Source organism: Tympanuchus pallidicinctus, unplaced genomic scaffold (genome assembly GCF_026119805.1).
Source record: "Tympanuchus pallidicinctus isolate F22 unplaced genomic scaffold, pur_lepc_1.0 scaffold37, whole genome shotgun sequence".
Lineage (NCBI taxonomy): Eukaryota > Metazoa > Chordata > Aves > Galliformes > Phasianidae > Tympanuchus > Tympanuchus pallidicinctus.
The window spans coordinates 1,695,022-1,722,500 of NW_026294755.1; the positions used below are offsets into that span (position 1 = coordinate 1,695,022).

A 27,479-nucleotide genomic window follows, 5' to 3' on the forward strand; every position below is an offset into this window, starting at 1 on the left:
CGTGCATATGGCCGCACACGCACATGTATGTGCATGCAACCCACCTTCCCTCCCCCCCCCCCCCGATCCAAAATCTCCACTGCAAACCCAGCCCCCGGGCTCCATGCCGGCTCCTCCCGGTTCCGCCCCCCTCCTCCCCCGCACGGCCCCGCACGGCCCCGGGAGCGCCGTACGATGATCTGCGGGCGGAGGGCGCGGCCCCGCCCCGAGCAGAGCGGGGGGGTCTTGAAGAAGTTGGGTGAGTGCGGGGCAAAGTGGTCGGGGGTCTCAAAGATGGGGGAGTCTCCTTGATTGGGGGTCTTCGTGGTCAGCAGTGTCCCCCATGGTCGGCATCCGCGTAGCTGGGGGTCCGTGTGGTTGGGGGGTCCAAAGGTTGGAGGGGTTCCGTGTGATCGGGGGTCCCCATGGTCAGGGGTCTCTTTGGTTGGAGTTCCCCATGGTTCGGGGCCCCCACGGTTGGGGGTCATCGTGGTCAGGGGAGTTTCTATGGTTGGGCATCCATCGGTTGGAGGTCTCCGTTCATGGAGTTCCTCACAGTTGGGGTCCCCATGGTAAGGAGTGTCCCCCATGGTCAGGGTCCCCCCAGTCAAGAGTCCGTGTGGTTGGGGGGTCCAACAGTTGGAGGGGTTCCCCATGGTCAGGGGTCCCCATGGTTGGAGTTCCCCACGGTTGGGGGTCATTGAGGTCAGGGGTGTCACTATGGTTTGGAGTCCAGTGATTGGTGGTCTCTGTGGTTGGAGTCCCTGTGGTTTGGGGGTCTCCATGGTCAGGGGTGTTACCCATTGTCGGGGTCCTCATAGTTGGGAGTCCACCTGGTCAGGGGTTTCCATGGTTGGGACCCAGTAATTGAGGGTCATCATCGTAAGGGTCCTCGTGGTTGGGAGTCCCCATAGTCATGGGGATGAGGGTCCATCATGGTCAGCGATCCCCATGGTTGGGGGTTCCAATGGTCAGGGATTCCCATGCATGGAGTTTCCCCATAGTCGAGGGGATCCCTATGATTTTGGGCCTAACGGTTGGAGGTCTCCATGGCTGGAGTTCCCCATGATTGGACATCCCCATGGTCAGGGGTCCCAATGGTCAGAAGCCCCCATAGTTGGAGTTTCTTTGTGGTTGGAGTTCCCTCTAGTCAAGGGGGTCCCCATGGTCAGGGGTCTCCACAGTCATGGGTTCCTATAGTTGGGGAGTCTGATCTCCGTGGTCAGAGATCCCCATGGTTGGAGTTCCCCATGATTGAGGGTCCCCATGGTTAGGGGTGTCCCTATGGCCAGGGGTACCCATGGTCGCAGGTCCAGTGTTTGGTCCCCATGGTTGGGAACAGCCATTTCCCACCGCAAGAGCAGCGCATGGCTGCTGGGGCTGTTCTCAAGGGGTGCTTCCAAAAAACAAATAAAAAGGAGGAAATGATTTCATGGAGAATGGACGGAAATGTCCCGTCAGAGCGGGTGTGTGGCCAGCCTGGGGATAGGGTTGGGGCTGTGCAGGGCGGGTGGCAGCCCCGCTCCTGGTGCTCCCACACTGGATTGCAGCAGCTTTGTTGGCATTGCACAGCTCTGGCCAAGAGTTCTGCAGTGTGAGCACAGCTCTGTGTCCACTGCTTGGCTGTGTCCCATCCCTTCCGGCTGCACAGTGTGAGAGGAGCTGACTGCAGTGGCCATCCCATCCCATCCCATCCCATCCCATCCCATCCCATCCCATCCCATCCCATCCCATCCCATGATATCTGTCCCGTCCCATGTCATCTGTCCTGTCCTGTCTATGCCATCTCATAGTGTCTGCCCCACCCCACCCTACTCCATCCCACCCTACCCTACCCCATCCCCTCTGCCCCATCCCATCCTGACTGTCCTGTCCCATTTCACCCTGTCCTGACTGTCCTATCCCATCGTATCTCTCCCACCCTATCTGACCCGTCTTGTCATGTCTGTCCTATCCCATCCCATTGCATTTTGTCTGTTCCATCCTGTCCCATCATGTCTCTCTCATCCCATCCCCATCCCACCCCCATCCCACTCCCATCCCATTCCACCCCATCCTGTCTGTCCCATCCCCATCAGTGCCCCATACCCCACCCCACCTCACCCTGCCTCAACCCACCCAACCCCATCCCATCCCATCCCATCCCATCCCATCCCATCCCATCCCATCCCATCCCATCCCATCCCATCCCATCCCATCCCATCCCATCCCATCTCATCCTCATTTCCCTTTTTACCCCATCCCACCCCATGCCATCCCCACCCCACTCAATTCCATCCCATCCCACCTGTCCCATCCCACATAACCCTGTCCCCTCCTGTCCCCCTGCAGGTCTGTCAGAGGATGAGGACCTCCAGCTGATGCTGCAGGGCTCCCTGCTGCTCAAGGTGACCCCACGGCGGGCGAAGGAGCGGCGGTACCGCCTGCAGGAGGATGGGGTCACCGTGGTGTCTGAGCGGCGCTTCGGCCGCATGGCCTCCAAACACAGCTGTGAGTGCTGGCACTGGGGCTGGGGGCACTGGTGTGGGTTTGGCATGGCCCCCAGTGTGGCCGGGTGGGTTAATCCTAACCCTAACCCTAACCCAGACCCCTTATGGGACCCCGACTCCAACCTTAGACCCCTCTTGGTGATGCCCTATGGTCCCCATCTGAAAACAGGCTTTGCCCCCCAGCCGTGGACCAGTGCCTCCCAGTGCATCCCGTGGCATTCTATTTTATTCCATTGCCTTCCTGCACTCTGTGTATCCTATTGCCTCCCAGTGCATCCCAGTGTACCCCCTTGCATCCTGGTACATCTCAGTGCCTTCCACTGCATCCAGTGCATTCCATCACCTCTCCGTGCATCCAGTACCTCCCATGGCCTTCCAGTGCCTCCCAGCATATCCCATTGCATCCTGTTCTATCCCATTGCATCCCATTGCATCCCAGTGCCTCCCAGCATATCCCATTGCATCCTGTTCTATCCCATTGCATCCCATTGCATCCCAGAGCCTCCCAGCGTATCCCATTGCATCCTGTTCTATCCCATTGCATCCCATTGCATCCCAGAGCCTCCCAGTGTATCCCATTGCATCCCAATACCTTCAGTGCACCTCACTGTATCCCACTGGATCCCATTGTCTCCCAGGGTATCCCATTGCATTCCTGTGTATCCCAGTGCTTCCCTGCGTGTGTCCCATTACAGGACAGAGCCTCCCATTGCATCCCATTGCATCCTGTTGGATCCCATTGCATCCCAGTTCCTCCCAATGCATCCCATTGTATCCCCGTGACTCCCATTGCATCCCCTTGCATTCCATTGCATCCCAGTGCCTCCAAGCATATCCCTTCGGATCCCATTGCCTCCTATTGCATCTCATTGCATCCCCATGACTCCCAATGGTTCCAATTGCATCCCAGTGCCTCACAATGCATCCCATTGCATCCCAGTGCATATCATTGTGTCCCAATGTATCCCAGTCTATACCATTGCATCCCAGTACATCCCAGTATATCCCACTGCATCCCACTGTATCCCAGTGCCTTCAATGTATCCCACTGCATCCCAGTTCCTTCTATTGCATCCCACTGCATCCCAGTGCCTCTCAGTATATCCCATTGCATCCCAGTGCATCCCATTCTTTTCCATTGCATCCCAGTGTATCCCATTGCCTCCCATTGCATCCCAGTCCCTTCAGTGTATCCCACTGCATCCCATTGCATCCCATTACATCCGATTGCATCCCAGTGCCTCCCAACATATCCGATTGCATCCCAGTGCCTCCCCGTCTATCCCATTCTATCCCATTGCATCCCAGTGCCTTCCAGTGGATCCCAAAGGATCCCAGCGCCTCCCAGTGTATCCCATTGCATCCCAGCATAACCCGTTGCATCCCATTGTGTCTCTTTTCCTCCCATTACATCTCAGTGCATCCCGTTTCCTCCCATTGCCTCCCACTGTATCCCATTGCATCGCAATGCCTCCCTATATACCTCATTGCATCCCAGCTCCTGCCATTGCATCCCAGTACTTTCCAGTGCCTTCCAGTGCCTCTCAGGGTATCCCATTGCCTCCCGTTTCCTCTCCGTCTTGCCTGGAATTCACGTCTTCGGCGCAGCCCAAGGGGACATCGGTTGGCTCTGCTGTCCCCGCGTGGTGCTCATTGGAACCATCCCTCTGTGTCCCCGCAGTCTCCGTTGCACACATTGTGTCAGTGCACCGGGGGCACCATTCGGAGGGGCTGCGCCGGTACGGCTGTGCCATCCCTGAGTGGAACTGCTTCACCATCGCCTTCGAGGGCGGGCGCAGGAACCTGGACCTGGGGGCACGGGATGAGGACGTGGCACTGCGCTGGGTGCGGGGGCTCCGCACGCTGCGGGGGAGGCTGCGGGGCATGAGCCAGCGGGAGAGGCTCGAGCAGTATCCTATGGGGTCAGCCTGGGGACACCTTGGAGACATCCAGGGGCATCTCATGGACAGCCTGGAGACGTCGTGGGGACGTGTTGGGGATAGCTTGAGGACAGTTTGGGACACTGTGGGGATAATTTGGGCACAGCCTGAGGAACATCTTGGTGACATCTCATGGACAGCCTGGGAACAGTCTGGGGACATGCTGGGAACATTGGTGGACATCTTGGGGACAGCCTGGGTGTATCTTGGGGACCTCCTGAGGACAGCTTGGGACGGCTTGGGGGCAGTCTGGGGATATCTTGGAAACATGTTGGGGACAGCTTGGGGACAGTTTAAGGACATCTTGAGGAAAGCTTGGGGCAGTCTTGGGGTATCTTGGGGATATGCTGGGGACAACCTGGGGACAGTTTGGGTGCTTTCCTTAACGCAGCGTAGCTGGATCCATGGCATGCTGCAGCGTGCCGATAAGGACAAGGACAACAGGATGTGCTTCCAGGAGGTGCAGATCATGCTGCGCATGGCCAACATCCACATGGACAATGCCTACGCCCACCAGCTCTTCAAGGTACTCTCTGTCACTTGATGTCCCTGTCTGTCACCAACCAGCCTAATCCAGAGGATAGGGACGATGGGGACGATGACAGAGGCGACACGACCCACACAGCTCCATAACCCAGGGGATGGGGGACTGGGGACAATGACAGAAGGACATGACTCACACAGACCCAAGGTGACCCACGAGGCCCCAAGATCCCCCTGTTGGGATGGGGATGAAGAATCACTGGGTGTCACCATGCCCCATCCACGTGGTCAAGGCAGTGAAGAGGTGGAAGACACCCAATGGGACTTGCACATTCCATGGGCACCCCTGGGTAGCTGAGACTCCCAAACACATCCCAGGCCAGGTGGGTCCTTTGGGGTTAGGGTCAATGGCTGCCATCCCATAGGAATGTGACCACTCCGGTGATGGGCGGTTGGAGGACCGGGAGCTGGAGGACTTCTGTCGGCAGCTGCTGCGGCGCCCGGAGCTGGAGGAGCTCTTTGGGCTCTATTCGGGTGAGGACTGCGTGTTGTCGGCCGAGGAGCTGCGGGATTTCCTGCAGGACCAGGGCGAGGAGGGCACCCTACACCAGGCCTGTGCCATCATCTGTGCCCATGAGCTCAACGAGAAGGGTAGGGATGGGGAAGTCCCCGCTGGAGGGTGGGTGGCTGAAGGGCAGAACGAGTGCCATGGGGATGTGGGCTTGAGGTTCTGCAGGGCTGGACGGAGTGTCCCTTTGTCCCGTTGTCCCCCTCACCCTTCCATGGAGGTGGTCTTGCCCTATTTTGGTCGTGGTCATGAAGGTTGGGATGGACACCAAGGGACCTCCCTGTGCCCTATTGCCATCCCGAGGGTGAATGTGGCACTGCCATGGGGCAGCAGGTTGGGAGCAGTCACCCCTGTGTTCCTGTAACCAGCAGGATGCGGGAAATACACCAAGGGACTTCCATGTGCCTTGTGTGCCACAGTGCCAACCCAAAGGTGAATATGCCAGGAGACAGCAGGAGGAGATGGGACACCAAGGGGACATTTGTGTCTTAGTGACCTATTAAGTGGGGAACGTTGGGGTGGGGACAGAGGACCTCCACCTCTTGTGGGTGCCACCATGCCGTGTCCATGGTGGTCAAGGCAGTGAAGGGATGGAAGACACCCAATGAGTGGGACTTGTATGTCATCTGCGTGCCACGGTGTCTGGGACGAGCATGGCACTGCCAGGGGACATCTATGTGGGGACAACCCATGAGGTGCCACCTTTGCTACCTCCCCCAGCCCGGCAGCAGGGCCTGATGACACTGGATGGCTTCACGATGTACCTCCTGTCAGCTGCTGGTGACATCCTCAACCAGGAGCATACGCAGGTACACCAGGACATGAGCCAGCCCTTGTGCCACTACTTCATCTCCTCATCCCATAACACCTACCTGACCCGCAACCAGATTGGAGGCACCAGCAGCACCGAAGCCTATGCCAGGTGGGTGCCGTGAGGTGGCCCAGGTGACACAAGTACTGATCCAGTGGTGGTGGACTGGGTGACGTGGGGACTCACTGGATGATGTGAGTGACATGGGGTGACGGGGGGACTCATCCTGCGGTGCAGGGCACTGATGATGGGATGCCGTTGCGTGGAGCTGGACTGCTGGGAGGGTCCCGATGGGGAGCCCATCGTCTGCCATGGCCATATGTTCACCTCCAAGATCCTCTTCCGTGATGTCATCGAGGCTGTCCGCGATTACGCCTTCAAGGTAGGGCTGGTGCCATCAGCCCTGGGTTGGGCACTGGGTGCTGGTGCTCAGTGCTGCCCACTCCCATCCCCACCTCCCAGCGATCGCCATACCCCGTCATCCTCTCGCTGGAGAACCACTGCGGGGTGCAGCAGCAGGCCACCATGGCGCGGCACATGAAGGCCATCCTTGGGGACATGCTGCTGACAAAGCCCCTGGAAGGACAGGACCCCAGTGTCCTCCCATCCCCAGAGGTAAGACCATCTGTTGTGGTGTCTCCGTGTCCCCAAGCACCTAAGCTCGGCCCTTTGTCCTGCAGCAGCTGAAGGGGAAAGTCCTGGTGAAGGGCAAGAAGCTGCCAGAGCTGCAGAGTGAGACCTGCAGTGTCACCTCCATCCTGGATGAAGAGGAGGAAGAGGAGACAGAGGAAGAGGACAGGCTGCAGGTTGTCAATTTTTTGGGGTCTCCATCACCTTGGGGTCTCTATCATCTTAGGCTGTCCATGCTTTGGACTAACATCTTAGGATGTCCATTGCTTTGGGTTGTCTTTGCTTTGGGGTATCTGACATCTTGGGATGTCCATTGCTTTGGCATCTCCATCACTTCGGGGTGACTCCACAGGCCAAAGATGCTTCCCATGTGGCCCCAGAGCTGTCAGCCATGGTGGTGTACTGCCAGGCCACCCCCTTCCCTGGCCTGGCCCAGGCCCTACAGCAGCCCCGGCCCTATGAGATGTCCTCCTTCAGCGAGAGGAAGGCTCGGAAACTCATCAAGGAGGCAGGTAAAGGCAGTGGGATGGGGACAGGGGGTCAGGGACAGAGATGAGGACAGAGCTGCTCTGGCCTCTCCAGGACACAAGGTTGTGGTTGCTGAGGACGCCCATGGGCTGGGTTTGGGCATTGGCACAGGATGCTCAGGACTGGTGGGAATGGGGGCTCTGGTGGAAAGGTCAACATTTGGGATCTGGCGTTTGGGTGCAGTGTGTCTGTTTGGGATCAGGTCTGGGGTTGGGATGAAGTTCAGGTTTTGTGGTCCATTGGGATCCAGACTCAAGGTCAGGGTCTGAAGTTTGGGGACAGGTTTTGGGGTCAGGTTTTGAGGTCCGTGGCACCATGTGGCCCCCACCCCACCCAACTGTCCCACTCAGGCCCCACGTTTGTGCGCTACACCTCCCGGCAGCTGAGCCGCGTCTACCCTTTGGGATTGAAGATGACTTCCTCCAACTACAACCCCCAGGAGATGTGGAACGCCGGCTGCCAGCTGGGTGAGCCCTCAGCCCCATACATCCCCTGAGATGCAACATCCACTCCAATGGCCCCGTCTCTGTCCCTGCAGTGGCCCTCAACTTCCAGACGCCAGGCTATGAGATGGACCTGAACACCGGGCGCTTCCTGGGCAACGGGGGCTGTGGTTACGTGCTGAAACCCCAATTCCTGCTCAACCCCCACAGCAGCAGCCCCCACCCCCTCGTGTTGCGCATCAGGGTGAGGCTCCCCTACTGCTGCTGCCTGCATCCCATATGGGTGACACCAACCCCATGTCCAGCCACGTGCCACCCACCACGCCTTCCCGATGTCCCTTCCCACAGGGACCCCCACGGTGTCACCCTGTTCCCCTGCTGTCCCCAGGTCATCACGGCACAGCAGCTGCCAAAGCTGAACCGGGAGAAGCTCAGCTCCATCGTGGACCCTTTTGTCAGAGTGGAGATCTACGGGGTGACGGCGGACTGCAGCAAGCAGCAAACTGCCTACAGGAGCAACAACGGTGATCCCATTATTATCCCCATTCCTCTCAGTGCACATCAACCCGGTCCCATTATGGTCCCCATTTCTTTTAATATACTCCAGCCTGGTCCCACCTTTTCCTCCAGTATATTCCAGTGCCATCCCATTCCACCTGGTACATCTCAACTTGTCCCATTATGATCCTCATTCCTCTCGGTACATTTCAACCCGGCCCCAGTTTGGTCCCCGTTCCTCCCAGCTCATCTCAGCCTGACCCCATAACGGTCCCCGTTCCTCCCAGCTCATCTCAGCCTGACCCCATAACGGTCCCCGTTCCTCCCAGCTCATCTCAGCCTGCTCCCACTATTCCCCATTCCCTGGGCAATGACCCCCCTTGACGCACTCCTGTAGGCTTCAACCCACGCTGGGAGGAGACGCTCACCTTCCAGCTGCGGGTCCCTGAGCTGGCGTTGGTGCGCTTTGTGGTGGAGGACCACGACAGCACCTCCTGCAATGACTTCGTGGGGCAGTTCACGCTGCCGCTGGGCAGCATGCGAGAAGGTGGGTGCCCCCCTGCTGGGGGAGGGGACAGCCCCGCGTCTCCTACTCAGTGCCTGCTCTGTCCCCAGGGTACCGCCACATCCACCTGCTCTCCAAGGACGGCGCGTCCCTGGCCCCTGCCACGCTCTTTGTGCACGTCACATGCAAACGCCCATGATGTCCCCGTGGCCAACGCGCTCCTGAACGGGGTGCAGGGACAGAATGGGACACTGCTGTCCAGCCAGGGTGACAGCAGGGCTGCCTGGGGTCTCCAGCGGGGTAGAGGACCCTGCCTGTGCCCCAATTGCTTGCGCTCACACCCCACTTCTCCCCTCTGGCTGAGACCAGGAGGAGATGGGGAGATGGTGACAACCAGGACAGGGTGGCCCAGCCACCACGTTCCCAATGCATCTGGAGGGACATGATGGTGACAGCAGCTTCACCGGCTCCATCCCGACTCCTTTGGGCTGCAGGGATGGTGCCTGCCACAATGTCCCCAAGGAGACCCTGCCTCCACAGCCGTGGCACAAACCACATGGTTTGGTGCTTGAGAACTGTTGACAGAGATTTGTACCCGGTGCCCAGTGGATTGAATAAAGGTTTATTGAACAGCTTGCCCCGTGTCCCCTTCACCTGCTGTCACCTGCAGGAGGGGTGGCTCTGGGGACAAAGGGAGGAGATGCAGGGGGAAATGGCTGAGCCCCCTTTTCTGATGCTCTCCCCAGTGCTGGGGGCTTGTTGAAGCCTGGTTCGTCCCACTGTCCTACAGCCCCAGAAAGTCCCACGTGCTCCCAGCTCAGTACTTGTAGCTGATGTCCCCATCACCAGTGCAGGGTGGCTCTTGGCTCTGTGGGGCACAGGAGGGGATGCAGAGCTGCTTGCATAGTAGGGGGACAGGGACACTGGGAGTGCATAGATGGGCACGTGCAGCTCTGAAACCTTTGGTGTGGAGATCGAGAGCAATGGAGTGATGGAAACAGACGTCTTCTCAGGAAAAAGGGTTCCATGGACGAATCTGATCCTGATTCCGAGCCAGTGCAGGAGGCACTGGGAGCAGCTGAGCCCCCAGGAAGGCTGATGGCACGTTGTAGGGCATGCAGGCTGGACTTCGGTGGCGTGGAGAGAAAAACATCTGAGCACAGTGCACCGAGGTGGCATGGGGTGGCAGATGTGGATGTGCTCCAAGCTGGGTCCCCTGCATCTTCGCCCTGAGGCTTCAAGTCTCCGAGGCTGGGGAGGAGAAGGGACAAGGCATTGCTTGCACAAATAGCCCTTAAAACCAAATACTGAGGTGTTCCCAAGCAGGGAGGGATGGCACCAAGGAGCAGGTGGTAGCCTTCAGCAGCTGAATGCATTCGTGCCAGTTTGGAACAGGAAAGATTTAAAATATATATAATATATACTTTTATTATTCACCCGTTAACTCCATTATATGCCAATCATGAGCTAGTTTCAGCAGTTACATTCCCTTGATCATGTCTTTAGGAGGATGCAATTAATTCAAAACAAAGGAGAGCACTGCTGGTGCCTGGGGATGCAGTCGGTGACATCAGTCGGGGCTGGCAGGGCTGGCTCACTTCCATGTGGCGCCACGTTCAGCCAGGCCAGGCTCCTCAGTGACAGCGTGCCATCCTCAGGGTCACTTACTGCAACACCAGTCCAACCTGGAGAGCAAAGAGATGTGGGTTGCAGGCGACAAGTGACTGTCTCCTACCTCAAACCCAGCCGGGATGGATGGAACTCCCGGCCCATTGCTGCTGGGAGGGCTGCAGCCCCAAACCCGCCAGCTCTCCGGTGAGGAGCTGCTCGAGCAGCCCTGCAGAGATCTCTGGGAGCTCAGTGGCGGAGCAAAGCTGCGCTGAGCTGCATGGATTTGTGCCCTGTGGGAGCTGCGTGACTCAGATCAGCCCGGACTTTGCAGCTGGAGGTGTCAGAAATCCCTATTCCACACCTGTCAGTCCTCACACCTCTAACGAGCTTCTGCGGGCTCTCCTGCCTTCGGGACGGCAGAGACCCTAATGAATGCCATTAGTATTAATGAGCTGTGGCGATGGGCAGACTGCAGGAGCACTGTGCTGCACAGCAGGACGGCGCCCGGCTCTCCAGGGCTACACCCAGCGTGGTTCCCATCCCACCCAGGACTCCCTGGGAGTGCGATGGATGCTGAGCCACAACGCCGTGCGGTGGAGCAGTTCAGCTCCCTCCAGAGGGGCTCCTGTTGGTATTGTCCCACCATGGTGTCCTGTACCAGGCTGACACACAGCCGTAGTGCTGCACAGTGCATTCAAGGCACACAGAAAGGACCGCTGCGCCCACCGCTGTGTATCTGCCAGCCCACAACCTCCTCTAAGCTGCAGCTCCCCACCTCTGGAGCCCGTCCCTCAGGTCCTCTGGGCTGGAGGACCCCACTCACCTTCTCTGGTGCCATGCTGGGACATTTCCAATTGTACAGGTAATACTGCAGGTTCCCGTCCCCAATCCCAAACTTCAGCTTCTCCAGGAAAGTTTTGTTTTCCATGAGATCCAGTGCATTGAAGACATCAAATCCTTTCTGTACGAGCAAAATACAAAGCCATCAGCTTATGTGCTGGGCAGTTCTCCCGTGTGAGTGCTTCCTGACCCCTCTCTGGCTCTCTGCACCCCAAAATATGAGGATGATGAGGCTCCAAGCCGCCCAGCCCCGCTGTGCTCACCGACTTGGCGAGGATGAGAGCGTCGCTCATGAGGTCGATGAGAGGCGTTTTGGTGTGGACGTTGTAGAAGGAGTAAGCAGCTTTCAGGCTCTTGTGGGTCGGGTGGTTCATGATGGTGGAGGGCAGCGTGTAGAAGCTCAGGAAGTCTGTCACCTCCCCTGGGGTGCTCTGAAAGGCAAAAGTGTGACACCACAGCGCGTCAGGGCTGGGTTATTGACTGCCCAGAGCCTTTAAACTGAAGCATGGGAGCACTGATCTGCTCTCTTCTCTGCTCTCAGACAACCCAGCTCTTTCCTGGAGGGGTGAAACTCCCTAAATTTCCACACGGCGTTCTCAGTTTCACACTGCTGTACGTGCTGTATGGATGGGTTTGAAGTTATGGCCTTGGACTGGATTTCATGTGCATCACTTCATTTCTGCCTCCTCTGGAAATGCCCTTTTAGTTTCCCTGCCATAAAGATGTGGAGATGTGGCACCTGGGGACGTGGTGGATGGCATGGTGGGGATAGCTTGGGGTTGGACTCAGTGATCTTGGAGGTCTTTTCCAACCACAATGATTCTACAATTCTAAGGGCTCCCTGAGAGCTGGGGCAGCTCTCCCCACATGGGAAGCAGTGTCCTGCAGCAGCTCACACCAAGATGATCTCAAGAAAACAGCCCTGCCTCGTTCCTCCCCCTCACCTCCACCACGAAGGTGTCGATGATGTTCTCCTGAGGTAGGAACCAGTGCTCCACCTCCTCTTGGCTCATGACGGGCGTCAGGTGGAAATGCTTCAGGTACTCGGTCAGGAGCTTGTGCACTGCAGGGATGTCTTTGTGCTCCATTGGCCGCAAGCCCGGAGTCTTGGGCGTCTGCAGAAAGCAAGAAAAGTCATTGGCACCACATATAGGGCAGCTTTGTCCCCAAAGGAATGCCTTCACTCCCCAGATGCCTCTGAGCTGAGATGTGGGTCTGACTTTCTGCTCAAAAAGCAGCAGCTATAAAAAAGCAGCCTCCTCCAAATGAAACAGGCAGCTGCCACCACCAGAAGGAAACAAACAAGGGCAGGGCAGGTGGTGGCAATCTGAACGCTTTGTTTTTCTCCTCTATCCAGATGGGGAAGTTCCCCAGCAGGACACCAGAACCCATCAGTGTGACTGAGGAATGAGGGACTGACCCAACTCAAGGGCACCGTGAGGCTGCGTTTGGACAGATGAGGGCTGTCACTTCTGCATTCCTGTTCTACCAGGAGGACGGGATGTGAGTCACCGTGAAACAAAAGATCACAGGGGTCCTGTGGTTGCCAGGAGTCACCCTCAAAATGCAGGTACCCAGGTAAAATAAGCAATGATTAAATAAAACCTAATGGCTCGATAAAGCTATTGACTACATAAACCAATGCCCGTTCTCCATGCAGAGGATTCAGCCTCTGCTGAGGTCTGTGTGTGTCCAACTCCCAGCTCACCCACCTCGGGCAACCGGTAAAGCTTCATGGTGCGTTGCATAGTCATGTTCCTGCTCAGGTGGGAGAATTTGACCTCGATGAGTTTCCGAGGATTCAGGGAGCGGTGCCAGTACCTGCACAAACACAACTGCTGGGGGAGGCCGTTCTGGGCAGCGGGAAGGAGCGCAAGGTTCTCAAAGCTGCCATGAGAGGGCAAGCGAGAACACTGCAAAGGGGACGGCCAGGAGCTCCAGGAGAGAAAAACAAGAGCGTGTGATGCAGAGCCTCCTGCCTTGTGATAAAGGAGCAGCTTAAGCAAAGCTGCTGGGATAATCCCTGAAGGACACTGCAGGGAGGGGAAACCTGGGCTGAGGCTGACGTGTGCTGCCTCAGGGAGCCCCACACCGATGATAAGTGCAGCCATCCCCATCCTCTGCAGCACAAGGGGCAGAGCTTTTCATCAGTCCTAAATCTTTTCAGAGGACTGGAGCTCACCTGCATGTCCCCACAGGCTTTGGCAGCACCACTCCTGCTGTGTAAACAGCCTGAAAGATCCCCTCCAGGTGAACCCTTCGTGTGATCTCACGGATCAGGACTGGAGCCACTCGTTTTGAACGCAGCTTTTTGTGGACACACAAGAAGTTTATCTCCACCATCTTCTTCTCTCTGTGGAAAGAAACAATGCAAAGCGTGAGACCCAACTGTGCTGAGCGGGATCCAACGCCCTGAGCAATTTAATTCCAGCTCCCCTGAAACACAGACAAGGCCCATGGGAGGTCAAGGAGCGAGGTCTGGCTTTGGAGAGCTCTCCTTGAAGCTGCCACACAAGGTTTTCCCAGGAAACAGTCTCCAACCAGCTCTGGATTTCTGTGGGGCAGAGCTCTACGCTCATCTCACTCATGGTGAAAACAGCCCTTGGGGTTGTTAGCTACACAGCATCCTTGCACAGAACCTTGCAGCCCATCCTAAATATCCCCAGTCTTGTCCTCCAAGCAGCCAAGCATCTCCATGGCTGAAGGGCATCGACCTGGAATGCCACCAAGGGACAGGATGAGAAACTCATGTGAGCAGAACTTACGTTTCATAGATGTGGATGGTGGCAGGAATCGCACTGATAAACCCAACCAGCTTCTTGCTGGAGACCACTCTGACACCACAGTGCCACTGGGGCAGCCAGCCTGGGGGACGCAGCGCCCTGGAGGAGAGACACACGCTGGTGGTCACAGCACACAGCACAGCCGAGGCTCTACACGCACCTCCTGCTGCCTCCCCGAAACATCCCAAAACCTGCTCCAGGCCACCGAGACACCCAGGCAGGAGGACAAGAGGTGACCACAGAATGACAGTGCAGGAACACTGGGAGGCATTCCTGCTCCTTCTGGCCAAGGCCACCGGTGACACAGGAAGAAATCAACACTCCTCGATTCACGAATGCCCCGAGGAAACAGCAGCTCAGCTACAACAGGTCTCCAAGTGCTACTGCTGGCAGCGTTACTTGGCAGTCACCTTCATCCTGCAGCTCTGGGTCACTGGGAAGCAGCTGCAGTGCTCTGGCCGGGGTTGAGCCCGCAGCATCCCGCGCCTCTGCTCTGCGGCTGCGCTGCCACTCACCACAGCAGGAACTCAGGAGAGTAGTCGAAGCGGAACATGTTGTCATCATCTTCCACGTAGTTCTCATTCAGCAGCGTGTACAGCTCCTTCAGCTAGAGGAGAGATCAAGCAGGTCAAGTGAGTTATTCAACCAGCATTGTTCACCTGCTGAAGCCAGCAGCCCTGAACCAGGATCCAGAACACTTCTGGTGTGGCTTCAGCACTCCAAAAATCACTTCCAGACGTCAAAGCACTGAACCATGCGATGGGGACTCACACACCGAGCTGCCCCTACTCACCACGCCTCTGTCCCCAAGGTCCAGCGCGTCCCAGGTGAAGCCCTGGGGCAAAGTGTATGGCTCCTGGCGGATGTTGTCCTTGTCTGGTTCAACGGGGCCGTGGGTATTCACCACCTCTCCTGCCAAAGAGAGCAGGGAACTGTGAAAATCACCTCCATCCCCACAGCACCTGCTCTGGGCTCTCAGCACCTCAGCCCTCATGCAGGCAAAGCAGCCACGGCAGCGTGGCTGTCAAAAGATGCACACCCCAGTGATGAGGAATTGCCTTCAAATGGCACTGAAAAAGCTTCCTGGCAATGAGGAGGCAAACAAAGCCCACAGCAAGAACTGTCACCACCTCCGCTTCTGGAAGTGCTCATCCATGTAACACTGCATGCCTAAAACCCTGAGATGGACAGTGGGGCAGTCAGACAGAGCACAGTCAGCAGTTTGGTGCACTGTGGCTGCTCAGTGCCTCTCCTTCCCCACCCCTTTCATGCTGTACCTCCCAATTAATGGGGTTTTCGGGCACAGAGGCGATGTTTGCCACGTCAGGATCCTCTGGTGAAAGGAGCAAACACAAACCAGGCTTTGCTGCCTCGGTAACCCCATGCCTTTGGTATTCCACAATGATTTCCCAGCACAAGCATAAAGAGGGACCAAAGCTGGGTATCACTTCCAGCAAACAGCCCTTTGAGACCAAACAAAGCCTCGGACGGGTGCTGACAGCATGAAAAGGGAATCACACGCGGCGTTTGCAGCAAGAAGTGTTGGGAACTGCCTTGTGAAGATTGTGCAGACAATCTGCAGCCACAACAACTTCAGATAAACCTACATACTATGCTCCCATCTCCTGTGAGGGCTTCCTGGGACAGCCTGGGGGCTCCGGGCCACGTACCGAGCTTGGGCACTGGCTGTGTGTCCCAGAACTGGTAGCTGCGCTTGCTGGCCTCCTCCATGGTTTTGGCAGGGCCCTGGCCTACAGAGAAGAGCTCAATGGCTTTCTGAATCTCCTGGATCCTCTCAGCGGGCAAAGAGTTGACCTGGGGCAAAAAAAAAGGACAAAATGAGGATGCTGAGCTTGTAGGTCTGTGTTTCAGCTCCTCGTGAGGAGTGCTGGGGGGTACCAATGGGGGAGGGACAAACCCTGCACCTCCCATGCTCCTTCCCAAGGCTCTCGCTGCTAGTCCAGGGCAAAGCCAAGAGGGGCAGACAGCCCCTGCTGCTGTTCTTATGTTAATTAAACAAAAATCAACACCAGGGAATGTTGTCCAAGTGTAGGAAAATGGGTTTGTTGTGCTGGCAGCCAGGCACGGTGGCACAGAGCGGCCGTTCCCTGCCATCCCCGCTCTGATTTCGGGAAGAGCAGCTGAGAGGCGCCAGTCTGAGCCTTTCAGTGGAGCTGGCTTTGATACTCAGCAACGGGCTGCATTCACCCTGCAGCAACACCTCCCACAGCAGTGGGAATTCCCATGCACTGAGCCAGGAAATCACTCTAAACATGAAGGCTTTTGAGCAGCCAAGTGCCTGAATACAACAGCAGGCAGTGTCAGCACCGGGGTAATTTTGACCACCCTGAAAGGTTTGAGATGTTCACCTTCATTGGCTGGTCCTGAGCCTGGTCGGGCTGATCTCCTCCTTTTTCTTTCTTCCGTTTTGGTTTCTTTTTCTTCTTTTTGGCTCCGCTGTCATTCACTGGACTCAAGCCACTAGGGAACAAAAGAAACATCATTGCAGTTTTTGGGTTGGTTTGTATTTGGTGTTGGTTTTTTTTTTTTGAGGACACTTACACAGTCTCTGAAACACCCTAAGGAAAATAAAAGCTCCCTGTTCCAAGCCCTGGCCTCACAGTCCCCTTCCTTCCCCTGTCCTCCAGCTGAGGACCATGCATTGGTTGAGGTTGGAGGCACCTCTGGATGCACTGAGGCCATCTGAGCTGGTGGCCAGGACCAAGGGCTGCCTGCCTCCATGGCTACAGGCTCCAGCAGCTTCCATACCAGGAGAAACCCCATTGCCAAAGCCAAGAGGTCTCTGTGTGTGTGGATACGTCTTCGGTCCATGGACCCACACAGCATCTCTCCACTCCAAACTCCTGCTAACAAGTTCAGCCCAAGCGGAATTATTTTACCAACAGGTAGAAGAGGGGAGAAAAACCTCCCTGATTTATGAGTGAAGATGTTGTGAGCAGGAAGAAATCGGAGCTGAGTGTTCTGCATTAGCAGATTTCAGCTGGGGAATGAATGCAGCCCATCAGGCAAAGCACAGAGGAAATGTAATGCAGTGAATGGGAGCTACGCCGGAGTCCTTGGGACTCACAGCCGTGCTTGGAGGGATTTTCAATTTTAAACCCACTTAGCAAAGCAAATACCAACGGTTAGAGGTATTTTCTATTTTAAAGTCCATTTAGCAAAACAAATAGCGTGCCCAATCCCCTCCAACTCCCCAAATTAACCCCCGTGCCCTGCACGAATTGCAAACATCCCCAGTCGCAGTGCATGGGGCTGCTCTCCATCCCATCTGTCAGTGAACAGACAGCTCTGCCTCGAGCCCACAGCTCTCCCAGATGTGCTCACAGCCTTTTTCCTCTCCTATCTCGTCAACCCAAGAGCTGCTCTGACAGATAACATGGGTGGAGAAAGGCACACCGGCTGCGCTACCAGACCTATCTTGGTACTTTGGGACATGGGCTGCTGGCATAGCAGGGACGAGTTGGGTGGAGCTTGGTGATCTTGTAAGTCTTCTCCAACCTTAATGATTCTTGAAAGAGATGTTAAGGCACAAGATGAGGTGACGGGAGGCAGCCAGCAGGGCGTCACCAGCCCATGGTGGGGGGAGGTGGAACTGCATGAGCTTTAAGGTCCCATCAAACCAAAACCTTTCTGTGATTCCAACTCCTCAAACACCTCCATGCTTAGAAATCAGAGAGGTGGTGGATGAGGAGCTGTGCCTGTCCCACATTTAGATGCTGGAAAATCCTCCTGACAAACTAATTGTGTGGCTAATTGGGTGCAGGTAATCTCATTAGGCTGTGGGGGCGGGCAGATGGCGGGGACATCATCACTGTGATGTGTTCTGCAGCAAACCAGAAACAGCAACGAAACACCGCTTCCACACAAAGGAAATGAGAATAAACATGAAAGTGTGAAAAGGTTTCTCTGTTGGAAAATGAACTCTGTGCTTCACCACAGAGCCACTTCCCAGCGCTGACACAGAACCCGGGCGGGGGATGTCAATTCCTCCTTCCTGTCCTTAAAAGGAAAGGAAGTGCTGCTATCGCTCAGTAATAGTGCTGAGTTCCTACAGCCTAGAGCCAAGAGCTGATGGCTCCAAGCACAAACTGGGCACTGGCAGAGGGACAGCCCCAGGCACAGCTCCCAAAAACCGCCCCTTTGTGCTCTGTGCTGGGGACAGCACTCACCTCGTGCCCTTGCAGATGTGGCGCTGGGGGACATGGTTAGTGGACATCAGGATGGGTTGAAGCGTGACTGGATGATCTTAGAGGTCTTATCCAACCTTAATGTTCTATGAGTGGGCATGGAGGGGATGGATCTGGTGAGGATGGGTTGGGGTTGGACTGGATGATCTTAGAGGACTCCTCCAAATTTAATGACTATGTGACTTGCCAACCCTTCCTAACCCAGCTCACTCATCAGCCACCATTCATCTGAACAGCTGTACTGGGAAATCATGCCGAGAAAGCACAGTAACAGTGATTAAATGCCATGTCTGCTCTCCGCTTGGTCCTGGTTCCTGCAAACCTAATCATGTAAGAGCAGAGGAAAAGAGAAATCTTTCCAAGCATGGCTAAACCCATTAAAAGGAGACATGATGCCACACCCAGGAGGCAAATAAAATAGAAATGCACATCTGTGCTGCTGTAAAACAGCTTCTGTAGTATGTCTTACATGACCTTTTATTACCAGACAGGCAAGATCACTGCTGATGGGAAGAGAAAGGCCGTTCCTAGGATGCAGGTGGGAGCCTGGTGAGGCTGGGATGTGCCAGGCAGAGGCACAAAACCTCAGTGTGAATGGTGTGGGATCACTGCTAGTGTCTGTGTCATCGTTTCACACCTCGTGTCCCCAGCACTGCTCCGATGGGTGCCAAGCAGGTGGCACTGGGTGACACGGCGATGCTGTAGGAGCCAGCGGGGGCTGCAGGCAGGAGGATGGCACACACCAAAGCACCCGGCATAAAGCTGCAAGAATCTCCGAGGTCTCCGCCCCCCGCCTCCATCCACGCCACGATCGGGCCCGACCCTGCAGCTTCAGCACACACGCTCTCACACATAGGAGTGAATGGAAGCTAAACGGCCCGCCCCCAGGCCGACCGACAAACGGCTCGTCCAATCGCAACGCGTGATGTTATCTGCCGGCCAATCAACGCGCGCCAGGGGCGGGGCGGCGCTAACTTCCCGGCCGCTGCCCACCTCCATGGGCCCCGCGGCCGCTCCCGCGCCTCGCTCACCCCCGCTTCGAGCCGCGCTCCGCTTCGTTCTCGCAGTCGCTGCAGTGCTCGTGGTCGTTTTCCTCCGCCGACGGCCGCTGAGGCCTCGCCAGCGGCCGCCTCACTGCTGTCTCACTGTCGTCCGCCATCTTGAAACGGGGCCTCGGCGGCTGCCGCACCCCCACAACAAAGCGCGCTGTGATTGGGTAGCGCGCCGCCGGGCATGCCGGGAGCGGTAGTCCGCGCGGATAGGCGTGGGCCGGGCCGGGAGTGGGCAGGAACTACAACTCCCGTCAGCCTTTGCTGCCCCCCCTCCCGCTTCCTGCCCGAGGGGGTCGGACCGATCCTAATGCGGGTGGCGCTGATTGGCTGAGAGTGGCACTCTCAGTTCCTCCCACCCAATCGGCGTGCGCTACACTGCGTGGTGCGCGAAGCCGGCAGCGGGTGAGTGCGTAGGGGGCGAGGCTGCGGGTCTGGCTCGGCCCGGCTGAGGGGCTGCGGTTGGGGGTGTGGCTGCGGATTTCCACGCTGAGATCATGATTTATTTTTTTACTTTTTTCTCTTTTAATTTCATTTTTTTTCATTGCCGAGCCCCCGGCGCTGGGCTCGGAGTGAAGTTGGTGCACCTTGGCCTTCAATCACGGCTCCTTGGGATGTGGGCCGTTAGGCCTCTCTGTTCTGTGTGGTAAAATCATTGAATTCACCACTTTATTTATTTATTTTTTTTCTCTTCTGGTTTTGGCTTTCCTCTTGTTTGTTTGTTTAATTAGGGCAGACCAACACCGCCCCAAACTGCTCTGTTCTGGGGGAAAAGCAGCATCTGGCTCCTGCAGGAAGGGATGATCAGCCCCTGTGTACAAATCAAATCGTTAAACATTCACACCTCACAGCACGTTGATACCTCGCACCACAGGTCTTGTCTGGTCCCTGTGGCTGTACAAATGCTTACAAACTCCATTGGGCTGCATTTTGGACGCCAGCCTTTCACACCGCTCCTTTACCCCTCGGTAATTCCTGCAGCTGTCAGCTCACAGAGGTCTGTAACGGAGGGACAGAAAGAGGTTTGTTGGGAGCACATAACAGAGGGACAGAAATAGATTCATTGGGATCACGTAACAGGACAGAAATAGGTTTGTTGGGACCAAGTCCCAGCTGGGGCCACAGCTTGAGGTTACTGCGCTTAGAAACGCTGTATTTACTTTACATGGGCAGGAGAGTTTTATGTTTCTAAACACAATGAGAAGAGTTTCCTCCCCACAAAGCTGGGTACTGATGGCCTGAGCCACTTCCTCGCCCCCACACCAGCACTGCTCACATCTCAGGGTGTAGAACATCCAGGGCTGGATCCAAACCCGCTCTGAAGGTGAGGGGGGCATAGGAGGAGGGAATGCCCCATGGGGGTCAGGTGCTTACTTGGCAACAAAGCTCAGGATTTACTTCAGCCTCTTGGAGATCACTGATGTTTGTTGTGGCTGCCCTCTCTGAATTCCCCCTTCTTGCTGGAGTTAACCCCATCTGTTTGCCAAGAGGAAGAGAAGAGCGCACGTGGTGCTGCTGTGGGCTCTGTGTACCCTCAGCAGCCACAGAGTGAAGTTGCTGGCAGGTGCTGCTGGCTTTCCTCTCTTTGCTCTAACTCCCATTTCCTCCCTCTGCCAAACTGCCTTCAGCTGCTGCTGAGCACATCCAGCCCTCTCTGGATCCCATTTGTAGGACTGAGTAATGACGCAGGTGTCTTTTTCTAGCAAAGAGGAAGCATTGAAATCACACAGATCGTCAGGGTTTGGGGCAGGTGTGCCTCTCCAGGAGAGGCTGAGCTTCCCCTGGTCTGGCTGGGAGGAGGATGAGGGGTGGCCAAGAGCAGCCCACCACTCCAGGGATGTGGTTACTAAGGGGATGGAGCCACTCGCAGCCGATTTGGCAAAGGGCTGAACCGGCCCCCGGGCTATCAGCAGGCACAGGGCTGTGTGTCTGATGCCTGTTTGTGAGCTGACAGCCAGGAGCTCGCTGCTCAGAGCCGTGATTTCTTGCATCCGTCGCGCTGTCCATGCGGTGCGTGCTGCTGATGACAGTGCTGGCTTCCAGGTAGTGCAGAGATGTGATTTACTTGCAGCCTCTCGTGGTCTGCGTCCCGATTATGTCAAAGGTAGCTTGTCTCCTCTTGCTCCCCATCTGTTGAGATCGAGCAGGGCTCACTGTCTGTCCTCGTGGGCTGAAGTGCTGAGTGAGTTCTTCCCGTTGTCACAGATCCTGTGTCACCCTGCCAGAAGCGTTGGGTGCCCTCTGATTTGGGACGCTGTAGGTGAGGCACAGCCAGAATCCCCATGCTCTGGGGAAGCCTTGTTTAACCTGGCTCTGTTCTTCAGCGTGGGCACCCAGCTCAGAGGGGTGCCAAGACTCTAATAATGTCTCAGTGACTCCCTGAAAATGTATGACTGGGCTCTGAATGGAGTTGCTTGTTTGGTATAAATATTTGATGAACAAAACAGCCTCGTCCTGGCACGTTTTCAGCTCTCTCTTTCTATTTCAGAGCGCAATGTTCCTGGTCGGGCTCTCGGGTGGAATCGCGTCGGGGAAGAGCACGGTGGTGGCCGTGCTCCGGGAACTGGGCTGTGCCGTGATTGATGCTGATGTTATTGCCAGAGAGGGTTCGTTCTGCATTGCTGATCTTTCTCCCCGATGTTCCCCTGACAACTGGGATTGATGTGCAGTGACGCGCAGACGGCAGAGGGTGCTCTGGGTACATTAGATCTGCTTCCCTCCCATTCCCCCAGCCGATGGGGATGTGTGGAGCAGCTGTCTCAGGGGATTGGAACTAAGATATATTTCTAATAAAAAAAAAAAAAAGAAAAATAATGTCCTAATAACAAATGCCAGGGGAGATCTTATCCTGAGTTTCCCTCTCCAGGAGTGCAATGCAGTCAGTGCTTTCCAGCTTTGAAAGTGAGCTCTTGGCAAAAGCAATGCATTTCTCCTTACACTGGGTTCCGTGGGCTGATCCGACCTCCTGAGCCCCAGGACCTCACCCTGTAACTCAGTTATGCTGCATGGTATCATTGAGCTGAAAGAATTCCCCCGGTGCTGGCTGTGAATACAGAGAAATCCATCCACAAAATCATTTGTGCCTTAATGTGCTCAAAAAGGAAAAAAAAAAAAAAAAGGCTGCAAAGATCTCAGCTCAGGGGGAATTCAGGCTGTGCTCCTGCACGTCTGCACCTTGCTGCTTAGAAACCCCGGCGCTGGGGCTGAGCAGCGGTGCAGGCTGTGTCATTTTGAAGCGCTTCTCTGTTTGTGGAAGATCTTAGCATGTAGCCACTCAAAGCTGCGATGCTCTCACGTTTTATTGCACTGTAATTCCCCTGGAGGCGCTGGAAATTTGCTGGAGGTGCTGAGAGCCCTCAGAGGCCGTAGGAAAGCAATACGGATGCTTGATGTCAGTTTTCTACCAATCGCTTCGTTTTCCTTCAATTCCTTTTTTATGTGTGTGTGCTCACGTATGGATCTGCCCCACCCTGCAACGGCCTCGCCGTGAAATTCTGATGGAGAAAGAAATTGGCCTTAAAGACTTTTATTAGGTTGGCCCACGGTTACAACCTGTGGCAACGTTCCTGGATTTCTGAGAGGAAATTACATCTGGTTTGCCACTCTCTGTGGCCAGCCTCAGCTTGATCTTAATTACATTTTTATTATTTCATCCTTTCTGCCGGTGATTTTGATGCCCGTTTAACGTCAGAGTCCCCCCCAAATACCTGCTGGGAATCGATCTCTGAGGCGCTCGCTGCATTCGTTCTCACAAAGAATTTGGTGGCTGAGGCTAAAAGCAGCAAAACACCTTTGTGACAGCCAGAGCTGGCGGTGCAGCACGTCCGAGGCGGTCGTGGCGCTGAATTAATGTCCCCAAAGCGCTTCGATCCCCAGGCGTCAGCCCTCGGAGGGACCTTGGGCTGAGAGTTTGCGGAGCGCTGCCTGCAGCGCCGGTGCCAGCTGTCTGCCGGTGCGTGCTGGCGGGCAGATGCGCTCTCAAGCTCTGTTGTTTAATGAGCAAACCTCATTTGAGGCCGATCGCTGATGCAAAAGCTGCCTGTGCCGTGCGGTTGTCTCTGACCTCCGGCTGTTTAATGTTATCAGTGGTGCAGCCCCGCCTGAAGGCCTATCGGCAGATCGTGCATTGCTTCGGCCCCGAGATCCTCCTGGAGAGCGGAGAGATCGACCGCGAGGCGCTGGGAAACATCATCTTCTCCCACCCCGAGAAACGGCGGCTGCTGAACGCCATCACCCACCCCGAGATCCAGAAGGAGATGCTGAAGCAAGTCTTGAAGTACTTTGTGCTAGGTAAGGGCGGCGGGGCTGCTGGCTGTGCCCGCGTCAACGTGGAGAAAGGGGCAGGGAAGGGAAGCGGAGCTGAGTGGCCGCCTTTGTGCTCCGCGCTGGTGGCCTTTAGCTTCGGCGTTCCGAGTTTTCGTCGCTGCCCTTCCTGCCTTTCACCGCTGCCCTTCGCATTCTTCTTCTATGGTTTACAGTACATCTGCAGGGCCTGAGAAAGGCATTGTGAGGCCTCTTTGGAGATTGCTCTTTGGATAATGTCATACCTTCTGAAATGGCCAAATATTATTCCCCGCTCCCAGCCTCCCTGGGCTTCGATGAAAGCTGCAGAGCACTTTTAGTCTCGATAAGGTGAGAAATGGGCTGACAGCTGTGCTTTCCAAAGTCCCGCTTTTCCCCCTGATAAATATAACAAATGCAGCTGTCAGACTTGGTCTAATCAAATGCCAGATAAGATCACCAGCTGTTTTGGAGGTCTCCGTGTAGACAGAAGGATGTCTTAATAGAGTCAGTCTGGTTTTGTGGAGCTTATCAAAGCTGAGCTGCTTGACAGCTGAATAGGGCTGCGCAGGGACCCCAAGATTTGAGGTGGAAGGAGCAGAAGGCGAGGGAAACAACGGGCAGGAGAGCTGGGAGCCAAAACACTCCGAGTTCTGAACCCAGGCTGCAAACTCAGAAGGAAGGCCCTGTCCTGCCCCTTGGCGAGAGTGCAGCGTGTGTTCAGCAGGCTGCTTTGTCCTCATTAGTCAGGTTTTAATGATTTGGGATAGCTGGATGCTGTCTCCGAGGATTGCTCTGTAAGGAAGGCTCTATTGATCAAGCCATAGGGCAGCAAGAAGCATCTCTAGACAGAGATGCTGGTAAAATGGTGGTTTGCTGGGGGATTGTGCCTTTGTCCAGGCTTTTGTTGCCGTGGCCTGGTTGGATGGGGAGCACTGGCTTTGTTTATAAACCAGCAGAGCCGTCTGCAAGGATCTCCTTGCTCTCTTTGGGAAAAGTGAAACTGCTTAGCTAAAGCTTTCCAAAAGGGAAGAAAACTAAGCTGGAAAATGAGCCGGGAAGCATCGGCTTAGCTGACTGCAGCCTGGCAGAGCCTCGGACAGCTGAAAGAGAGAAGAGCAAATTCTGCTGTGGGCGCTGCTCCCCTGGAGAGGCTGGCGACGACGTGTGACTGCTGCTCCTGCCAGCACTACACTGCCGCTTCCATTTGAGCTTCTTGTTTCATCTCCTCATTATATTTCTGCAGCTTCACCTTTGGTCTGAGATCATCCAGGTTAGGGTTTCGGTTGGTTTTGTTTTTTTTTTCTCCTTTCCCCTGCAGAAACTTGGACTGAAACCATTTCCTCTGTCTGAAAGGAGGGGGGCTGCTCTTCTCTCGGAGCAGCTGCGCTCACGGAGAGTTTTGCCGGAGCAGCTGCAGCGCACGTGTGAGGCTGTTGGGAATGCGTGTAACCGACCCTTTTGGGGGTGTTGTCGTTCCTGCAGGCTACCGCTATGTGATCCTCGACATCCCTCTGCTCTTCGAGACCAAGGGGTTGACCAAGTTCATGAAGCACACCGTCCTGGTGTACTGGTAAGCGCCACACGAGCCGCGAGCACTGGGCCGCCTCCCCGTCCCTCCGCGCCCAACTCAGCGCCGCCTCTGCCCCGCAGCGACCCGCAGACCCAGCTGGCACGGCTGAGGAAGAGGAGCGGGCTGTCCCAGGCTGAGGCCGAAGCACGCATCGCCTCGCAGCTGCCGCTGGATGAGAAGCGCCGCCTGGCCGCTCACGTCATCGACAACTCCGGCGACCGCGAGAGCACGCGCCAGCAGGTGCTGCGGCTGCACGCGAGGCTGGAGGATTCCCTGGACTTCCTGTGGGCACGGCTGGCGGTGGGGACGGCCGTGGCTGCGCTCGGAGGGCTGCTGTACCTCCTCCTCCAACGTTTCATCTCTTAATTCACCTTTGTAGGGTTTTTTTTTTTTTTCTTTTTCTTTTTTTTTCCCCCTCAGTTGTTTTCCGAAGGCCTGGATTTCCAGGTTTGAAAAGGGCACTGAAAGGCCACCTGTTTTAATGAGCTTTGCCAGCTGAATGCAGACGGTGGGGTGAGGTTTTCTCCTGCTGACTTCCCAAGGTGAATGTGAGTTTTCTTCCAGCGCCGTCTCCCATCTCTGTTCTTTAACTTTCTGCTCGGGGGCTGGTGCCCATCTGTGGGTGAGACAGCTCCCATGGAGGGGATGAGGCCCTTCTTAGCCCCACGGAGATCTGAATGGTGGCATTCCGACCTGTTCAGCCTCTTCCATGGCAATCTCTTTATGGAGGGAATAGGTGGGCTCTCAGGCCTGCTTCCTGCTGCTAACTGTCCCCAGGTTGATCTCCTGGGATGAGATATGAGATTTTCCCTTCTTTCACTTTAAACCTGTGGTTGGGAACCAGCAGCATGTCATTCCCCGGGGCTGGGTGTACAGCTGGCTGCTCGCATCCCCTCTGCCCCGTGTTTCTGCAGCCTAAACAACCCCGTGAGCATTACCTCCCAAAGGGGGATGATGCTGAGGGCCTGATGCACCCCAGAGGGGCTGAGACCCGGGAGCTGCCCCTTGGGAAGGCACTACTGGAGAGGATGAGCCTGGGCGAGGCGGGTGCTGGCTCTCGGCGTTTGGTTTAATAAAGCACTAACCAGCAGACAGCTCCCCGTGGCTCTGAGATTTCCAGGCTGCAACGCTGCTCTTTTCCTGGCCTTCTCCCAGGCTGTTCCTATGCTGGGGCACGGCTGCGCTCTGTAAAGTTCATTGTGTGCAAGCAAAGCTTACGAGCACGCTGATGTGTTCCCGATGCAGAGCCTGGTTCTGGTCCCAGGAGCTCTGCAGCCTCGGTTCCTGCAGGGCCGTGGCTCAGCCCTGGCCCTGAGCTCTGCTCTCAGCTCTGGGCTCATGAGCACAGAGTGCAGCGGGGTTCCAGGCCCTGCAGTTAGCGTGGCTGCAGGGACCTGTGAGTCCCGGCCCTGGGCTGCTTAGTCTGAGCATCCCAGCACAAGCAATAACTCTCCGTCATGCCCCTCTCCTGCTTTTTAATGTGCCTTTAATTGCGGCGGTGATGTCGGGGCCGGGAGTCCCTCCCAGCAAGCCATAAATCAGGTCTGGAGCAGGACAGGCTAAGCCAGAGATAAGCACTGATTGCGTTCCTCCCTCCCGGCTCGCTGCCTCCGCGATAAATGGGGCTGCGATGAGGCCGGGGGCAGTGAGGCTGGCACAATAATCACATTTGGCGCTCCGCTCCCGCCCCGCTGACGTTTCCCAGGCACTAATGAGTTTAGTAGGGCCAAGGGAGGGCTGATTTCAGGGGGGCTGAGAGGCGCAATGCTGCCCAGCGTGGGGATGGGGATGTGCACTGCCCGGCTGTGGGGCTGAGCTGGGCTCACATCTTGTGTCCTGGCTGCACAGCTGGCACCCGTGGGGAGGACGCTGAGCCCAGTGCACGGCTTTGGAATTGGATGCTGCGTCCCCCATGGGTACCCAACGATGGTCCCCCACTGCGGGTGTCCTTCTCTGGCTGCCATGTCCCTCAGTTGTGGGGACAACCTCTGGCCACATCCCTGACCCTTTCAGGGACACCCTGCACTCAGCGGCTGTCCCCACCGGTGACAAATGGCTCAGCTCTGTGCCATCGACAGCTCAATCGATGGCTCTGGAGGGAACCCGAAGGGCAATGCACATCCATCTGGGTAGATGAGGCCTGCTTGAGACCTCCGTGCTTGTGACACTGGTGGCTGCCACCCAGCATGGGTCCGTGGAGGCACCCAGGCTGTGGGGACAATGCAGTGTCCCTTTGTCTCCAGGCATGGATTGGGACCCA

The 27,479-nt window shown here is 56.2% G+C and overlaps 3 protein-coding genes across 7 annotated transcripts; 2 read left to right on the plus strand and 1 right to left on the minus strand.

Moving 5' to 3' along the window:
- The first annotated feature begins 106 nt into the window (after positions 1 to 106).
- Positions 107 to 9,510, plus strand: PLCD3 (phospholipase C delta 3). Of its 3 annotated transcripts, XM_052699536.1 has the most exons (15): positions 124 to 238; positions 2,311 to 2,469; positions 4,150 to 4,378; positions 4,805 to 4,934; positions 5,317 to 5,542; positions 6,180 to 6,381; positions 6,508 to 6,652; positions 6,733 to 6,885; positions 6,951 to 7,076; positions 7,253 to 7,412; positions 7,779 to 7,895; positions 7,967 to 8,115; positions 8,260 to 8,395; positions 8,767 to 8,916; positions 8,985 to 9,510. In XM_052699536.1, the coding sequence occupies exons 1-15, from the start codon at positions 175 to 177 to the stop codon at positions 9,071 to 9,073; spliced, it is 2,235 nt and encodes a 744-aa protein (XP_052555496.1). In that variant the 5' UTR covers positions 124 to 174; the 3' UTR covers positions 9,074 to 9,510. The 3 variants fall into 3 exon arrangements, with proteins under 3 accessions (XP_052555498.1, XP_052555496.1, XP_052555497.1); XM_052699538.1 differs by lacking the exon at positions 4,150 to 4,378 and having other exon boundaries at positions 107 to 238; positions 4,800 to 4,934; XM_052699537.1 differs by lacking the exon at positions 124 to 238 and having other exon boundaries at positions 2,362 to 2,469; positions 4,150 to 4,313; positions 4,800 to 4,934.
- NMT1 (N-myristoyltransferase 1) lies at positions 9,481 to 19,521 on the minus strand. Its single transcript, XM_052699543.1, has 12 exons — positions 19,348 to 19,521; positions 16,478 to 16,589; positions 15,779 to 15,923; positions 14,902 to 15,020; positions 14,624 to 14,715; positions 14,091 to 14,207; positions 13,508 to 13,678; positions 13,038 to 13,146; positions 12,270 to 12,440; positions 11,589 to 11,756; positions 11,309 to 11,446; positions 9,481 to 10,559 (listed from the first exon to the last, which is right to left on the minus strand). The coding sequence occupies exons 1-12, from the start codon at positions 19,473 to 19,475 to the stop codon at positions 10,539 to 10,541; spliced, it is 1,491 nt and encodes a 496-aa protein (XP_052555503.1). The 5' UTR covers positions 19,476 to 19,521; the 3' UTR covers positions 9,481 to 10,538.
- A 103-nt stretch (positions 19,522 to 19,624) lies between these two features.
- Positions 19,625 to 26,313, plus strand: DCAKD (dephospho-CoA kinase domain containing). Of its 3 annotated transcripts, XM_052699547.1 has the most exons (6): positions 19,795 to 20,011; positions 21,854 to 21,971; positions 23,452 to 23,655; positions 25,132 to 25,219; positions 25,300 to 25,459; positions 25,640 to 26,313. In XM_052699547.1, exons 2-6 carry the CDS (start codon positions 21,860 to 21,862, stop codon positions 25,670 to 25,672), a joined length of 597 nt encoding a protein of 198 aa, XP_052555507.1. In that variant the 5' UTR covers positions 19,795 to 20,011; positions 21,854 to 21,859; the 3' UTR covers positions 25,673 to 26,313. The 3 variants fall into 3 exon arrangements, with proteins under 3 accessions (XP_052555506.1, XP_052555507.1, XP_052555505.1); XM_052699546.1 differs by lacking the exon at positions 19,795 to 20,011 and adding an exon at positions 19,625 to 19,770 and having other exon boundaries at positions 25,300 to 26,313; XM_052699545.1 differs by having other exon boundaries at positions 25,300 to 26,313.
- The last annotated feature ends 1,166 nt before the right edge of the window (positions 26,314 to 27,479 follow it).

Bases quoted from the DNA above. Each gene is read 5' to 3' on its own strand.
- PLCD3 (XM_052699536.1), top strand. From the start codon at position 175: ATGATCTGCGGGCGGAGGGCGCGGCCCCGCCCCGAGCAGAGCGGGGGG. The intron at 239-2,310 runs GTGAGTGCGGGG...GTCCCCCTGCAG, and splicing joins GGGGGTCTTGAAGAAGTTGG to GTCTGTCAGAGGATGAGGAC. The intron at 2,470-4,149 runs GTGAGTGCTGGC...GTGTCCCCGCAG, and splicing joins CATGGCCTCCAAACACAGCT to TCTCCGTTGCACACATTGTG.
- NMT1 (XM_052699543.1), bottom strand. From the start codon at position 19,475: ATGGCGGACGACAGTGAGACAGCAGTGAGGCGGCCGCTGGCGAGGCCT. The intron at 15,924-16,477 runs GTGAACATCTCA...TTTTTGCCCCAG, and splicing joins CTCAGGACCAGCCAATGAAG to GTCAACTCTTTGCCCGCTGA. The intron at 14,208-14,623 runs GTGAGTGGCAGC...TCTCTCCTCCAG, and splicing joins TCTCCTGAGTTCCTGCTGTG to GGCGCTGCGTCCCCCAGGCT.
- DCAKD (XM_052699546.1), top strand. From the start codon at position 21,860: ATGTTCCTGGTCGGGCTCTCGGGTGGAATCGCGTCGGGGAAGAGCACG. The intron at 21,972-23,451 runs GTTCGTTCTGCA...TAATGTTATCAG, and splicing joins TGATGTTATTGCCAGAGAGG to TGGTGCAGCCCCGCCTGAAG. The intron at 23,656-25,131 runs GTAAGGGCGGCG...TCGTTCCTGCAG, and splicing joins CTTGAAGTACTTTGTGCTAG to GCTACCGCTATGTGATCCTC.